Source organism: Atta cephalotes (genome assembly GCF_000143395.1).
Source record: "Atta cephalotes unplaced genomic scaffold scaffold00022, whole genome shotgun sequence".
In the NCBI taxonomy this organism is placed as follows: domain Eukaryota; kingdom Metazoa; phylum Arthropoda; class Insecta; order Hymenoptera; family Formicidae; genus Atta; species Atta cephalotes.
The window spans coordinates 3943975-3959671 of record NW_012130086.1 but is presented as its reverse complement, the minus strand read 5'-3'; the positions used below and the strand labels follow the sequence as shown (position 1 = coordinate 3959671).

Below are 15697 nucleotides of genomic sequence, written 5' to 3'. Positions count from 1 at the left end.
CAAAAAGGACGGGAACACGTATTTACTGGAAAGATAATAATTAAAGAAATTTAATAATAATTTAATAATAAATTTAATTAATAATTATGAGAATATCCTGAGAATTGCAATCAAGACTTATATAAATATTACTGAAAATATGCTTTTTTTGTGATTATGTTCCTTCTGATACATTTAATAAACTGTAATTATAGATATAATAAAGAGAAAGTCAAAAAAATTTTTTAATGCAAGATTTGCTCTTTTCTGATTATACTCTTGAAATTTATATTTGCAAGATAAAGAAAAAAGCAAAAAATAATTACATGATCTGTTTGCGTTGTTTGAAATTCCCCAAAATTTTTGAACTTAAAATGTGATAGATAGAATAAATTATTCAAGGAGCATAAAAGCCAAATAAGATATTAGTGTAATAGTACTTATTCCTTCATATTATATATAACGATAATATAATGATAAACGTCGACCTTAGATTAGGTCATCTTCAGTATCAGAACAAAAATTATAAAATATCTTTAGTCTTATATTATTTAACACCACATGAATTTTACATATACTTGTATGTTATAGTTTTAATCAATTTTGTCCTATAAGACTACATCTATCTTATGTTATCAGTTCAGATTTCTCCATAAATCGAATTTGAGATAGATATATATTTGAACGTTGAAAAAGAAAGCAAAGATGTTGAGTACAAAAAGTGCAGGCAACACGAACAGATTTATAATTGTATTTTCCTTTTTTTGATATTTTCTTTTTTTTGTGAATATGATTTGTTGACGTAATAATAAAAGTAATAAAATATGGGTGCTTTCTATTTGATAATATAAGTTGACACAAGCATCGTTTTATCTTCTTTATATTTAATAAATAATAAAGATAGAACGACACTTGTGTTACCAAATGAAAAGATCTTATATATAAACTAGCAATGTGCAAAAAATTAAAGTCTGAAATTTCTGAATTTTTTTTTTTGTCAGAATGCCTTACTATGCAGTGGCTAGCGGTCGTTCGATTGGAGTTTATGACAATTGGTAAGAAAATTGATAAAATAATTGAAAATTATGCTTTTTGCAATCAGAATCTAAATTAATACTTTATGTTAGGGAGGATTGCAAAGATCAGGTTCATGGATATTCCCATAACAAATTTAAGAAGTTTGATACACTAGATCAAGCTTGGAACTTTGTTGATCAATATTCTTCAAATGCTGGACAGTTATTTAAAACTAACAGTAAAGCTATCGAGATAACAATCAAATTGCACTAAGAAATTACCGTGGTGAAGTTACCATCAACGTACTAATTACACGGTATGAAATAGAAAATATTTTGGAAACTGCTAAGGGCACTTTAACACTGAACAAAATAGTTTTAGTCATTATGTATTAATAATTAAAAGGTGCAATGTGATAACATTATATTTCACTTTGTCCCAATTCTAGAAATGTTTTTTAAGTTTTAAATTGAATTTAACACTACATTAACTGCTTTAATTTTCAATTTCCCTTGATGATGACAATAGACTGTCGATTTGCAGAAAGGAAGAAACACTGTCATCGTACGCGAACGTCTTTACAGGAGTGGCAGGAAAATGGATATTTTGTCGAAAAAGGCATACGTACTTACTAGAAAGATAATAATTAAAGAGATGTCATTATGAGAATAATTAGAGAATCTCAATTTTTTTTCTGAAAAGTTTATGTTATCATATAGAGTTTATATTATGGAAAATATAAACTTAGTTTATTAAAAGTTTAGATCAGTTATGGAATGTATTATTTTAATTTTGCATGTTATTGATATTACATATAAGTTGATAACTCGTGCATTTTCTTTAAAAATATTCCACGAGGTTAATAAATAAATAAATCTGTATACAACTACTTATTTTATAATTTTTAAAAAATTATAATTTCTGATTTCATTAAAATGGCAATTTTTTTTATTACGAGAGTTTGTGAACAAACTTTATCGAATTCTTGCCTGGAAAATTGGAATTATTTTTAAGACTTGAAATTTTTTGTTCTTCAATAATAATTGTTTTTTTATCTATCCTTAGATTAATCTGGGATCAAATTCATATTTTAATTCTTTATGTTTATCAACAATATATCTTTCTAATCTAAATGCCTAATGCCATACATGAAGTAGGTACGTAATAAGAGTGGGAATCGAATTCATTTTTGCTTAGGTGATCACTTTAGTATTTTTCCAACATCTTATATAAAAGCTAAAAATAAAATTTAATTTATATTTTTACATAATTTTATAAATAGGTTATTAGATATTATAAATGTTTTTGTAATATAGCATTTATATAAAATTATATATTATATATTTATGAAATATAATTATTACATAAAAATATAAAAAATTTTTATTCTATTATATTGAACTATATTTTGAACTATATTTTTTTTAATATTAAATGTTTTCTAGAATATTTGAAATAGTAGAAAATTTGTTCTTCCTTATTGTGAGAAAAATAATTGAATTTGAAAAATGCGCCTTAATAAAATACAATATAAGGAAATTTCCGAACTTCGTTTTTTGTCATGCTAGAATAAAACGTTTAGGAGCTTCGCATAATAAAAGGAACAGGGAACAGAAAATAAGAATTTCAACCTATCAGAAATCATGTATTGTGGAATACACAGTTTCTGATAGGTTGAAATCTTATTCTCTGTTCTCTGTTCCTTATTGTGCAGAACTCCTTAATATATTTACTAAATCTCCGGACACATACGAAGAGATAGCGATAACAATAAAAATAACTCGATTTCAACTCATTGGAAATTGTATATTCCAATGTATCTGATTTCTGATGGATTGAAATCGTGTTATTTTGGATTGTTCTGGCTGCATCATTGAGCGCATTCAGCGGACTCAACAGTTGAGTGAGCGCTAACTGTTAATAGTGTATTCTTTTCCAATCAGAATTTTAGATCTAGAAGAATACATCAATAACAACGAGCGGTCACTAAACTTGAATTTGTTGAATGTACCATTATATTTGGAGCTTAACGATTGCATGCGATTGGAATATAACCTATATAGATTTTTGTTTACTGTATCTGACTGTATCCTTCATCAACTAGTGAAAAACAGATAAAATATTGTTTACTGACTTGATATAAACTTGTCTAAGTGATAAATTTATTTAATACTTTCTCAAAAATTTAAATTGAATTATATATTTATAATATTTCAATCAATACTTAATCATGTTTTACCATGTAAGTTAATTTCATATTTCTGTACAATTCTACTATTAATTAAATTCAAAAGAACAAAATTAATTGCTTTTTAATTTTTGAAATAAATATAGATTTCTTTAGAACATGAGATTTTGTTACATCCCCGATACTTTGGTCCCCAATTACTCGACACTGTAAAGCAAAAGCTCTATACAGAAGTAGAAGGAACTTGTACAGGAAAGTGAGTATCTTTTGTATATTTTTGGTATTAAAAGTTCCGAAACCTTAAGTCATATTAATTTTATATGTTTGTTCAGATATGGTTTTGTTGTAGCTGTCACGACAATTGATAATATAGGAGCTGGTATTATACAACCAGGACAAGGTTTTGTAGTATATCCAGTCAAGTATAAAGCGATTGTATTCAGACCATTCAAGGGTGAAGTACTAGACGCGATTGTGACTCAAGTAAATAAGGTACAAATAGATGCTTTTTCAAGAGTATAGAACGATCTGTTTAAACATTCGTTCTTTTTTTCTTCTTTTTTACGTTAGGCTTCTGGCTATATTAACCTCTCTCATATGCTTGTGGTGCGCATACATTATTCAATCGCTACAAGCATATGAGATCTACAGTTTTAAATGTCAGTTCCAAACAATGAATTTTCGAGAGGTGTTTTTGTGAGCAACGATACTCTCGGGAGGCCTCAAGGTTGCCGGCCTTTTCCGAGAGAAGACACAAGCGTAAATATTTTAATTCTTATTGGGATCGAATTCGGAATCTCTGGCATGATAGACGCTGTCTGCCATGCCATGCGCTTAACATTCGTTTATTAATTGTTAAACAACTTGATGTCTTATGATTGTCACATTTACAGGTTGGAATGTTTGCTGAAATAGGCCCACTTTCATGCTTTATATCTCATCACGTAAGTAATTGTAATAATTATGAAATATAGTAATTAAATTTGTGTTATATATGACATAAATATTATATATAAATTTAAATTCCTATAGTCAATTCCAGAGGATATGCAGTTTTGTCCGAATGTGAATCCAGCCTGTTACAAATCAAAAGAAGAAGTAAGTCATGTCATAAAATGTTGCAACATAAATTTTATAATTGTGATGTTTATAATTTTGTAATTGTGAGAGTAATAAATCAAACATATTTTTCAGGACGTAGTTATTCAAGCAGATGACGAAATTAGATTAAAAATTGTGGGCACAAGAGTTGACGCCACGGGAATTGTAAGTATTAAATTAACAATGAATCTTTTTGTTTTACATCAATTTACATACATATTCAATTTTTTGTTTCAGTTTGCTATTGGCACGTTAATGGATGATTATTTAGGTAACAGGATATTTAACGTTGTTTTGCAAGGCATTTAAATGATACATTTATAATTTATTTTTCCCTTTTTCAGGCCTCGTATGCAACTAGCATGGCTACAATCTGTCTTATTTAAAAATATTTATTAGTTTATCTGAATATATTTTATATTTTGAAAACAATACAAGTGTAATCTTAAAATATTTTCTATCTTTTTATAAGCAGTGTAATATCAATGTAATCAATCCGACAAAAAGATATGAAAATATAATAATAGTATATAAAATCATATTTAGATAGAATTTAGGTAACAATTTAAATATCTTTTATAATTGTTAGAATAATGAATTAAAACAATTCTCAAAGAAATTATAAATTGTGAGATAGATAATGTAATATCTATAAAATAAAATTAAGTACAACATATATATATATACATATATATATACATATATATATATATATATACATATATATATATACACACATATATATATATATTTAAAAAATATTAATATCTTATGTATTAACAATCTATAAAGGCAAAACAAATAATAATATACATAGCCTTATTAACTCTGGTAAACAATTATCTCATTTTCTAATATTTTTTAAATATACTGCAATATAATTGTCATCTTTTTACGGAAAAGATACGAAATAGATAGATTTTACTAATGCAAAATTATATGGACTTGCTATTACTAAGCAATTAAAAAATCAGATATAGGTAATTTATAATCATACAAGATACTATTTAGGTAATGTACATCTTTTTTAATTCACATATTTCTCATTTACTACCAATCATCGTTTCATAAGGATTTGCAATGAAATTGCCAGCAACATGCGAAACGACTGACCTGTGGAAAAAAGCATTCTTATTCTGTTCGTTGTGATAATTTGAATAAAATTGTATAATTCCATCAGCCAGCAGTGATTACAACGATATTCAATTCATAGAATTTTCGTTGCTGCCAAATATATTTGCAAGATTTGTGAATAGCGCTAATTTCGATGCGATACGAAGGTCTTCCTTTTTCATGACTATATCTTGATCGGGCATCATCTTGTCCGCAATATGCTTATAGACTTTGCCATTAGCATTAACATAAAAAGTAGAGAAACCATCGTACCATCTGAAATAGTTCCCATACATATTATTTTCATAGTTTCTATAAGGAAAATTAGTTAAAGGGAATTTAAATATTTTATTTTTTCTTGAAGATAGAATAAAAAATCTCTAATACAGAATTAGAAAAGTAAAGTTCTTTTCAAATACAGTAAAATTTCAATTAATTGGAATTAATGTTTACGAGAATTTATGACAATTTTATTACAATTATGTTTTTGTTAATATGAATTTTGAAATACAGATGACACTTACATATCGTGATTGGTATTTATGGCATCTTTTATTTTCCAAAATCTATACTTCCAAAACGTAGTAAACACCTTCCAGCCTGTGATACCTCGTATACGCCAACGAACTTGTATGGTATCACTTTCAGGATGCATTGTTATCTTTATCATATCTAATTTGACATATGCAAATTTCAAGTGACCAATCATTCTAAGCAGTATTAATTGTTTAATATAATTGTTAATCCCCCTACAATAATTTTTAAATATATATATGAAGAAATAGCAATATTTAAAATGTAAGACATTCCTTATTGTTTTAGAAATTAATTTATGTAATAAAATTAATTTACCTTGTTGTTATTCCTCTAATATTATTGATAAAAACTATATCATCAGTATATATCGAAATATCCAAAGGTTTCACAAACAATTTTGGTAACTACAAACAATATTTCAATCAGAAAATAATAGCCCAGAGAATTATCTAGCATAAGAGAATCTCTTATCCTAGACAACTATGCCTAAGAAAATTGTCTCAGAATTATTGTACTTCATTTCTGAAGGAGTGTGATTGTAAGTTTCGAATCCAAGTCAATGAAAGTGCAATAATTCTGAAATATCCTGTAAATTATATAACATACATCGTGACTAAGACAATCGACTACGGATTGCAATTGTTTCTGCGATGGTTTACCCTCGTTTTCTTGTAGTGACTGTTCCGAGTTCATTTTTAGAGTATTGCTTGCAGCAGAAATAAATAAGATATTTTTATCAATTGTTTCTTGACTACTGTGTAAACTTTCTAAAGAAATCACCCTATTATTACATAGAAATGAATTATCGTTAACATTTCCTATAACACTTTGTGCCTGAAACATTTTAGCATTGTTTGACATGATTTCTGTAGGAGGTAAATGATTCCTGCCTTTCAAGAAGGCAATACTGAGTCTTTGTGACTTATGCAGCCTGCATGGGCTTTGGACCCAATACATTGTATTCTTGCTCTCATCGTCAGAGTATCGTTTGGCTAGCTTTTTATTCCATTGATTGTGAACGTCAAGATAAGTCAACGATAAATTTGGAGGAAATGTACATCCTGCAAAAGGTATTAACTTTTCTGTGGTGTTTGCTCTTACAGACAGTGTTCTCTGTGTATCCAAACTGAACTGAAAATTTATAGATATGGTAAGATTTTACAGCAGTATATAGTTGTAAGAAGTTATAACATAAAAGATTATAAATTGGAAATTATTCAGACTAAAATATAAATAACAGTTTTATATACAAAATGTCTCAACTACCGTATTTCCTACTAAAAATATATTCTTAAGGTAATTTTGAGACGAAAATATAATACAAAAATATCAAGACTACAATAATTATTTGCTAACTCTAAGCTAACTAATTATAAGCTAACTAACTATAAACTAACTTTATAAATTCAAAACTATTTTATTTTTATAGCCTCTATTATTATTTCTTGATTATTTCAAACATTCCATTCGGGAAATAATAATAGAGACTATAAAAGTAAAATGGCTTTTTGACTTATAAGCATTTAAAGTTAACTTATAATTCAAAAAATTATTGTAGTCTCGATATTTTTGTATTAGGATCTTTGTTTCAAAATTATCTGAAGAATACATCCTTAAGAGAAAATGTGAAAAATCCTGTGTATATGTGTGTATATGTGTGTGTGTGTGTGTGTGCGCGCGTGTGTTTTTGTGTGTGTGTGTTAGATTTATTAGCACTCATGTTATAATGGTTTCTATTTTTAAACTTAGACTACTTAAGTTTAATTTGTAGTTTAGTCATCTATTAGAAGCTTATTATCATAAATCTACAGTCATCTCTTGTATTTTTACTACAGAAAAATTCGCTTCAAATAAGTCTATAATTGCAAAGAAAAAATGCATGATTTTTCCGGAACGTTCTGTAAACTATAATCAACAAAGTCCCATGTGTACAAGACATTTTCATTTTTGCGACAACGTGCGATGTCTCATCAAACCACTCTTAATCATCACGACTTAACAAGAATCTGAGACTCGGATTTCGTCGCTGTCGCAGAAATTACAACAAAAATTCATGTTCTGTGAATCGAGTTTCAACGTTGTCGTTGCTACGAAATCACGCGATTATGTAAGCATTTGGAGGTTAGAACAGTCAGTCGCTGGCAGGTAGTCTACACGCTATGACACGAGACTTGCCAAATGAAATCGGTCATGAACGCGACGCACCTGCTTCAGAAAGGCGGATGACTCATTCTTCTGTAGCTGATTACGGTCGAGTTTTGACGGTGTTTTTCGGCTGCTGCCGCCGCTTACGAGCGACGACAGCCGACCAGGCAACGTGCGAAAGCACAAAGACATGTTACGCTATCGCGCGTGATGATAGCTTATTCAGATCAACGACATAGTCCACGACGACCCACAAACACAATGCAACACGGTGTGTCAAGTCACTATTAACGTGTTAACTACTATGCGGTGATCTACACGCGTGGTGTCTTTCAACACGATCTTGCGCGGTCCGCAGTTACTCTTTCCGGCTGTTTCCGGTTCGAAGAATTCGGACACGTTCTTTTGCGCTTCGCGAGATAGCGCTTCATAAAGTAGCGCCAAAATACATATTTTTAAAATAGCTCGAAATTCGCTGTACACAATATTTTTTTATTTTATATAGCTGTGAAATTTTATGTAAATTTCTGATAAATAAAATCGGGGGCGCATATAAAACATCATCCCGCACTAAATTCATAATTTATTTAATATTTTATAACATGTTTATGTTTATATCTATATGTTACGATTCATCATCTACATATCTATATGTATATATGTTACGAATCTATTAAAAAATGAAATTAATAATTTGTAAAAGTTAATGAAAATATAAAATATTATAAAACTATTATAAAATTTGTAGATTAAATCATAATAAAGCAAATATTAGCCGATTATTTTCTTAGAAATTATAACACAATATTTGTATATTAATACTTAATTTTTTTATTGACAAATCATTTATTGTAAATCAAGAACGAATAATACGCAACATTATTGAATTCTACTATAAATGTATAATGTAATAAAACTCATGCTTAATTTCCTATATTCCTTCACCTCAAGATAATAATTTTACATGTATCAATATATGCAGCATTCTAAGACTTAATTTTAGACTTTCTCTTGTTATTTTGTAACATAATAACTTTATAAGTACATGTTATGAAAATTTTGTTCTCAATGAACTTAATTCTCATTAATGTGTATATACATACACATAGATAAATCATTCTTAACTCAATTTACCATTAAGTTCTAAAACCGACTGAATTTTATCTACGCACTATTTTATATATTATTTTATATCTAAACTAAGTTTAAGTACTTATATCATCATTTCAGATCTTTGATCAGACTTTCTAATTTATTTTATAAATTTTATCTCTCCTAATGAATTCTTTCCAAAAATAATACTTATATTAATAAATTCAATACTTATGTTTTAATATCTAATTTAACTATCTTAATATTTAACTATTTTCATTTAACTATCTTAATTTAACTATCTTAATATTTAACGGAAAAAGGTATCTCCATTTTTTAATTCATTTTCTTCATTTTTTCTTTTTCATTTTTAACTTTTCTAAGCATACAAGATCTACTTCAAAATGAGATTATGGTCTTTCATATTAATCTATCATTTAAATGTTTCTAGGTATACTATACTATTTGCTACAATTATTCTTCACCGAGGCTCAATTTTTGCTTAATTTCCAATGCGAGTTTGTAACCGAGTTCCGGTCGTCGGTCTCTTCCTTCCACCATAGCCTTCACCTGGCTGGAATTCACTATCACGCCATTGCTACCTATTACAGTGGCCTTGGTCTTCTCGATGTCAACGAGGTCTACGCCACGACTGCAGTCATCGATCAGTATAGTGCGATAACCGCTGGTGAGCGCATCCACTGCAGTAGCGCCCACGCAAACGTCATAGGCCAATCCACAGATATAGATATCGGTGGCGCCTTTTTCTTGCAGCTGCGATGACAGCGTGGTCTCGGTGAGCTTCTTGTTGTCCCAAAACACCGAATACGAGTCGACTTCTGAATTCGTGCCCTTGTAGATCTTGATCGCTTTGTCGACGATCTTCAGATCCTTATGGAGCTCGGCACCCCAAGAATCCTGTACGCAATGACGAGGCCATAGGCGTTGTTTCAGTAACGGTGGTCCTTGAAACGTTACTGTGTCATATACCTGCGCCGCTTCCTTCGAGATATTGCTGCTGATGTCTACTTCTCTGCGATAACGACATTTGCTAATAAATATCAATATGCAAAGATTTTTTTCCCGCTACTTTTTCTTTTTTTATAATTGCCTGCTTCGTACTTTTTATATCAATGAATAAGTTTTGATATTTTAATAAAAATAGAGCAGTCGAACATATAAAATTTAATGTTTTAAGATTGTATAGATACATCTTAAGTAAAGATATAATAGATTGTAAATTTTGCATTTTGTAATATGTTGAGATATAATTACCTCAAGTGCAAATTATCAATGAAAGATACATGGTCCACGGGATGCCAATCCAAAGAATAAAATACTGCATCGAACGGTACAGTTTCCAACAATTGGTTAATTGGATCGATTACTTCCGAACCATCGTGTTGCGCGGCGCATTGCTTTATGTTTAAGGAACCTGTTATAAAATCATTTTGCACATCCACAATTAGGAAAGCGCTTTTGGGACGTGTGCATACTTTGATCCATCGGTTCCAGCACACCTACAAGTTGGACCAATAGAAACAATTTTATACAAGTATATATATAAGTATTAAGAAAGTCATTGTAAAGTTTTGAATACATCAATTCAGATATTTATTAACACTTTTAGTAAATAATTTAAAATAAATTTAAAAAAGAAAACAAAATACTTAAATAAATAAAATTGATTGCGTTAATATCATTATATATATAGATATCTTATTATCTTCCCAGATAAGATAGCAAAAAAAATTGTTAGAAAAATATAACTAATAATATACTTTTTATTTAAAAAAAGTTTAAACTTAAATTATTTTTTTCTATATTTGATATCTTAAGCTCTCTCTTAAAATGAATATTATAAGTTGAAGTTTAATAATATAATGTATCTCTTATATACCTCAAACTCTTCCCGGTCGATCAGGCCGTCGCCTTTGAGATCGAAGATTGAATACACCTCGCGCAGTTGATCTTCTTCGAGGCCATAAATCTTGCCGCGATCATTTCGAAACAATGCGCGACATACGAGATCAAATTCGGAAATCGACAGGAATCCGTCGCCGTCTTTATCGAAGGCGTTAAAACACGCGTCCATGTCTCTCGACGCTACTTGCTGACTATCTGTAACTATGTTTCCAAGTTCCACTTGTTTAATCAATACTGAGATTAGCGTCTGTCCGATCACTTTACACCTGGACCGTTCAGACAAATATAGATCTATCGATGAAAATACTGCAGTATTTTATATATAATACCTATCGTTATCTGCAATATGTTATAATCTAGCCACTCGATTCTCTCAAAGAGAAACAAATGTTCCACAAGTATCGACTTTTGCCGTCAAATCGATTTATTATCAAATGGCTCGGTGTATTACAATATTACATTAAAAAATTGTTTTATTTATCATGTCTTTTACATTTCAAGATTGCAAATGAAAGGATTAATTTTATTCCTTCACTATATAGTTTTAGATTTCTATCTCATAATTATACCATTTCGCATTACAGTATTATTTCATTTGGGCTATATATTACATAGATCGCGCAAGTCTCTGATGCGTTAACAGCGACACGTCGACCATCGCTTCAGGATGTAATAATTCGTGTACGTCGTACTTAGAGGATTCTTCGTAAGCATATGTCACGGAGGTATCGGATAATAGCATGTTGCATTGCGCCAGGATCAAGATGCAATTACGTAAACGTGTACAAACATTGCGATTTTCCACAGGAATTTTCGACAGATCCTCTGTGAAACCACCCTCGGATTTATCGATATTTTGAATGTTTGCACTTATCCATACGTAGCCGTTATAACCGAGTATCAAAATGGCTCCGCTCTCTAGAGTGTGATAGTGTGTCTTCTTGCGTTGAATTAACACCGGTGGTACCTTTAACATTATCCCCTGCGACAATTTGCCATATTTCAATACTCGTGTATGTAGGGAGAGTGAGCCGTCTGCGAAGATTGATTGCACTTCTGCACAAATCAGGTCTCCTTCCTGCAAATATCTGCGCATCGTCTGTTCATCTTCGACGGATCTTCTTCTCTGCAAATTTAAAGGATATTCAAATACATATATATTGAGAACTGTTGCATTTTTTTTTATTATTTTGACACTAGTATTTAACTAAATAAAAGTTTTATAAAAAAATTTAATTACAAGAGTATTTAATAATTCTGAAATATATTTTGGTTAAACAATATTCTATTACATTAAAGAATAACAATAATAATAAATAGTAAAATTATTTTTTTCAAAGTAAAAAAATCAATTTATTATATAAGCCAAAAAAATGTAAAAATAAGAAGTTATTATAAATTAAAGAGAATAATAATTACATACGTTTTTTTTCTAAATTCTAAATAGACTTTAAGGTCAATATTCATATTCAGTTCATATATTCAATATTCACAATCAGTTCTTATATTCGAGATCTTAAGTTCTGTTTTTTGAGATGTCACGAATCAATCAGAAAGCATTAATGTCTTAAGACATACTTAAGATAGTCTTAAAATAAAAATCAACTATGAATACCAGCCTAAGACTAATTTAAACATCATAAAAAAATTTAAATCTCGATAAAAAGCTTAAATTTCAAACAATTTTATACAAATATTTAAAAAATAGAAGTGCTTCATTTATATATATAGCTTACCAATTCACCACCAGGCAAATTAACACTGGACAATAACAGGACAGCATCAAGTTTAGCATTTATATCAACTTTCCAACGCTTCTGTTGAACTTCCGTTATCCTTCCTACGACAAGATCTCCGATCTCTCCATTATAACGTGCCTTCAAGGGCCTAATCGATATAAGTTTGTTCACCTTTTCCAAGATTCCAGCAACAGATGCACGCAATGTTTTCTCATCATCAACATAAGTTCCATGGCCTCTAATTAAATAATCAATTCCAATCCATTAGTTTCACAATCTTGTGTTGCGTAAAATCAAAGCAACTATCTACCTCAGAAAATCCGGTTGACTGGATATCTGCTCGCCAGGGGTGTAAAGCCGTGGCTGGATGCCATCATTCGTTATTAGATTGAAATCTACCCTGTTTACTGCCAGACGTACATTAATGGGCGGATATTGAGCCATTATACAATAATATTGACAAAATTTAATTGCCCTATTGCTCTCACCTTCCAACGATTTAATTTTTTCTTTTTGGTTAAGCGTCACCGGATCGCCGTTGAATTATCAGCAGATTGACGACATACTCCATTTTAGAAAAGTGCCACATGGTGTCACTCTTGAGTCATAAGTGCCACATTACCACTTTTAATATGCAATTTTCTTATTGGAGCTAATTGGATGCTCCGCACAATAAAAGAAACAGAGAATAAGAATTTCAACCTATCAGAAATTGTATTCCACAATACATGATTCCTGATAGCTTGAAATTCTTATTCTTTGTTCTGTTCCCTGTGTTCCTTTTATTATTGCGGATCCCTAAGAATTTCAACCTATCAGAAATCATATATTGTGGAATACATAGTTTCTGATAGGTTGAAACTCTTATTCTCTGTTCCTTTTATTGTGCGGAGCCCCTGCTGTTTGTAAAATCATAAAGATGTCAGCTCGCATCAAAACTGAGGTTACATATATCGTTTAAGGAGCGGCTTCTAAATATTTATGTAATGAAAGAAAGAAATTAAGCTGATTTTACAATGAATAGTCGGAAATTATAAGTTTTAATAATCAGCCTTAATTTAATAGGTGATAGTTTTTTTTCGCATCTATGACTGCGGTCAATTTGATTTCTAGTTTTAAGAATAAAAAGAAGATCAAGAATAAATTGAACCGAGATTATTAATCCACATTGATAGAAACCACATTAATCGTACAAGTTGGCTATTGGCCGACTTCATCGATTCACGATAAGACTTAGGACTACCGACTTATTGTAGAATCAGTATGGATAATGCAATAGAAAATGCAGAAGATTCGGATGATGAATGTCCGACAAAACAAGCTAAAAATATGTCTTTCCAAAGTAAGTTACATTATAATGTTATTAGGTAATGTTATTAGGTAAAATATCAGTAATATGCTGTTTCAACAGATTTGAATCAAATTTTCATGTAGATTGTATCTACATGATTGTAATTTGCATCTACAAGCTTATGTTCTGTCAGTAAAGTCTGTTGATAATCTGAACAAATTACTAGTAGAGAAACTATAAAATCTATATATAATTTCATAATGAAATATTAATTGGTTATTGAATGATAAATTCTGCTTGATTTCTATAGTTAATTTACGATCACACATTCTGTGATCTGTGAATGTATTTCATATTTATTCCATACATTCTGTTGTATGTCTCTACTGGCATCTATGAGCAAAATGTATCAGTAGACTAATTTACAAGATCTATTTTTAATAGTTTTAATTATTTAGAATATTACTTATAATACAATTGAAAATTTTATCTATATATCTTATAACTTGGATTTTTTTCCAGCTGCTTTTAGCAATTTGAAGAAATCTGAGTTTTTCACAGATTTGCCAGCTTCTAAGCCTGAAACTTCCACGGCAATATCTTCAAGTAGAACCAGCACTGTCCTTGTCAGTCCAAAGCAAGTAATACTGTTTTCTTATATTTTTATCAAATATTATAATATAAATTTTTAAGAGTAAATATATTTTGAAAACTGTACTAACCAAAGTTAATAATATATTTTTATAGAAAGTAAATAAGTTTGTCAGTAAAATTTAAAACATTATGTTATATTAAAACTTAGTTAAATTTTAAAAATGTATAATATCTTTTCTTTCTCTCCAGAAAGGTAATCCGTTATTAAAGTTTATAACAAATGTATTATGGGAATATTCCGACATTGTACCAGATTATGTAATGGGAAAAACTACATGTGCTCTTTTTTTATCAATTCGTTATCACCAACTAAATCCTGATTATATTCATGAAAGACTTAAGTTGTTGGGCAATGCGTATAACTTACGAGTGCTTTTAGTACAGGTAATTAAAATTTATATATTTGTTTTATAAAAATATAAACTATTAATATAATTCTTTATACAACATTATTAATTATGATTAAGTAATTATATTATTTATTTCTATTATATGCATTCATAATTTATAATTTCTTAATGTGTATAAATTAGAAATTTTATAGGTTTTTGTATCTATATTAGACTTTTTTATTCAATTAGATTGATGTTCCCGAGCCTCATCATGCTTTGAAACATTTAACAAGGATTTCCATTTTGGCAGACTTGACAATAATGTTAGCATGGAATGCAGAGGATGCAGGAAAAATTATTGAAACTTATAAAATATATGAAAATAAACCTCCTGATAATATCATGGAACGCAGCGAAACAGCGCCTTATCAAAAAGTAATTATTATCTACTAAGAAATATATAGATATATTTTAAAAATATGTATATATTAGAGAAATATTAGGTGTGGGAAAAAGTTCGTGACGTTTTTCCGTTATTAATTGTTATTAGATGGCATTAAAAAAACGCCACGAACTTTTTCCC

General features: G+C 29.4%; 4 protein-coding genes and 1 pseudogene across 6 annotated transcripts; 3 read left to right on the top strand and 2 right to left on the bottom strand.

Moving 5' to 3' along the window:
- Nucleotides 1–981: 981 nt before the first annotated feature.
- On the top strand, nucleotides 982–1646 carry LOC105619626 (annotated as a pseudogene).
- A 1580-nt stretch (nucleotides 1647–3226) lies between these two features.
- On the top strand, nucleotides 3227–5213 carry LOC105619622 (DNA-directed RNA polymerase II subunit RPB7). 3 transcript variants are annotated; one of them, XM_012201144.1, is made up of 8 exons: nucleotides 3227–3238; nucleotides 3331–3440; nucleotides 3517–3676; nucleotides 4078–4128; nucleotides 4217–4282; nucleotides 4379–4450; nucleotides 4523–4556; nucleotides 5200–5213. In XM_012201144.1, the coding sequence occupies exons 1-8, from the start codon at nucleotides 3227–3229 to the stop codon at nucleotides 5211–5213; spliced, it is 519 nt and encodes a 172-aa protein (XP_012056534.1). The 3 variants fall into 3 exon arrangements, with proteins under 3 accessions (XP_012056534.1, XP_012056533.1, XP_012056532.1); XM_012201143.1 differs by lacking the exon at nucleotides 5200–5213 and adding an exon at nucleotides 4630–4804; XM_012201142.1 differs by lacking the exon at nucleotides 5200–5213 and having other exon boundaries at nucleotides 4523–4594.
- A 274-nt stretch (nucleotides 5214–5487) lies between these two features.
- On the bottom strand, nucleotides 5488–8272 carry LOC105619624. The gene is made up of 5 exons (XM_012201145.1): nucleotides 8141–8272; nucleotides 6542–7066; nucleotides 6251–6339; nucleotides 5923–6147; nucleotides 5488–5674 (listed from the first exon to the last, which is right to left on the bottom strand). Exons 1-5 carry the CDS (start codon nucleotides 8270–8272, stop codon nucleotides 5488–5490), a joined length of 1158 nt encoding a protein of 385 aa, XP_012056535.1.
- A 1374-nt stretch (nucleotides 8273–9646) lies between these two features.
- On the bottom strand, nucleotides 9647–13281 carry LOC105619625. The gene is made up of 6 exons (XM_012201147.1): nucleotides 13148–13281; nucleotides 12835–13075; nucleotides 11746–12224; nucleotides 11073–11271; nucleotides 10448–10692; nucleotides 9647–10205 (listed from the first exon to the last, which is right to left on the bottom strand). The coding sequence occupies exons 1-6, from the start codon at nucleotides 13279–13281 to the stop codon at nucleotides 9647–9649; spliced, it is 1857 nt and encodes a 618-aa protein (XP_012056537.1).
- An 819-nt stretch (nucleotides 13282–14100) lies between these two features.
- LOC105619747 (DNA excision repair protein ERCC-1) lies at nucleotides 14101–15567 on the top strand. Its single transcript, XM_012201265.1, has 4 exons — nucleotides 14101–14179; nucleotides 14651–14769; nucleotides 14972–15166; nucleotides 15364–15567. Exons 1-4 carry the CDS (start codon nucleotides 14101–14103, stop codon nucleotides 15565–15567), a joined length of 597 nt encoding a protein of 198 aa, XP_012056655.1.
- Nucleotides 15568–15697: the final 130 nt, after the last annotated feature.

Bases quoted from the DNA above. Each gene is read 5' to 3' on its own strand.
- LOC105619622 (XM_012201142.1), top strand. The intron at 4,129-4,216 runs GTAAGTAATTGT...AAATTCCTATAG, and splicing joins CATGCTTTATATCTCATCAC to TCAATTCCAGAGGATATGCA. The intron at 4,283-4,378 runs GTAAGTCATGTC...CATATTTTTCAG, and splicing joins GTTACAAATCAAAAGAAGAA to GACGTAGTTATTCAAGCAGA.
- LOC105619624 (XM_012201145.1), bottom strand. From the start codon at position 8,272: ATGTCTTTGTGCTTTCGCACGTTGCCTGGTCGGCTGTCGTCGCTCGTA. The intron at 6,340-6,541 runs GTATGTTATATA...TATTGTTTGTAG, and splicing joins TCGATTGTCTTAGTCACGAT to TTACCAAAATTGTTTGTGAA. The intron at 5,675-5,922 runs GTAAGTGTCATC...GAACTATTTCAG, and splicing joins ATAAATACCAATCACGATAT to ATGGTACGATGGTTTCTCTA.
- LOC105619625 (XM_012201147.1), bottom strand. From the start codon at position 13,281: ATGGCTCAATATCCGCCCATTAATGTACGTCTGGCAGTAAACAGGGTA. The intron at 13,076-13,147 runs GTAGATAGTTGC...TTATTTAATTAG, and splicing joins AGTCAACCGGATTTTCTGAG to AGGCCATGGAACTTATGTTG. The intron at 10,206-10,447 runs GTAATTATATCT...TCGTTATCGCAG, and splicing joins ATTGATAATTTGCACTTGAG to AGAAGTAGACATCAGCAGCA.
- LOC105619747 (XM_012201265.1), top strand. From the start codon at position 14,101: ATGGATAATGCAATAGAAAATGCAGAAGATTCGGATGATGAATGTCCG. The intron at 14,180-14,650 runs GTAAGTTACATT...ATTTTTTTCCAG, and splicing joins TAAAAATATGTCTTTCCAAA to CTGCTTTTAGCAATTTGAAG. The intron at 14,770-14,971 runs GTAATACTGTTT...CTTTCTCTCCAG, and splicing joins TCCTTGTCAGTCCAAAGCAA to AAAGGTAATCCGTTATTAAA.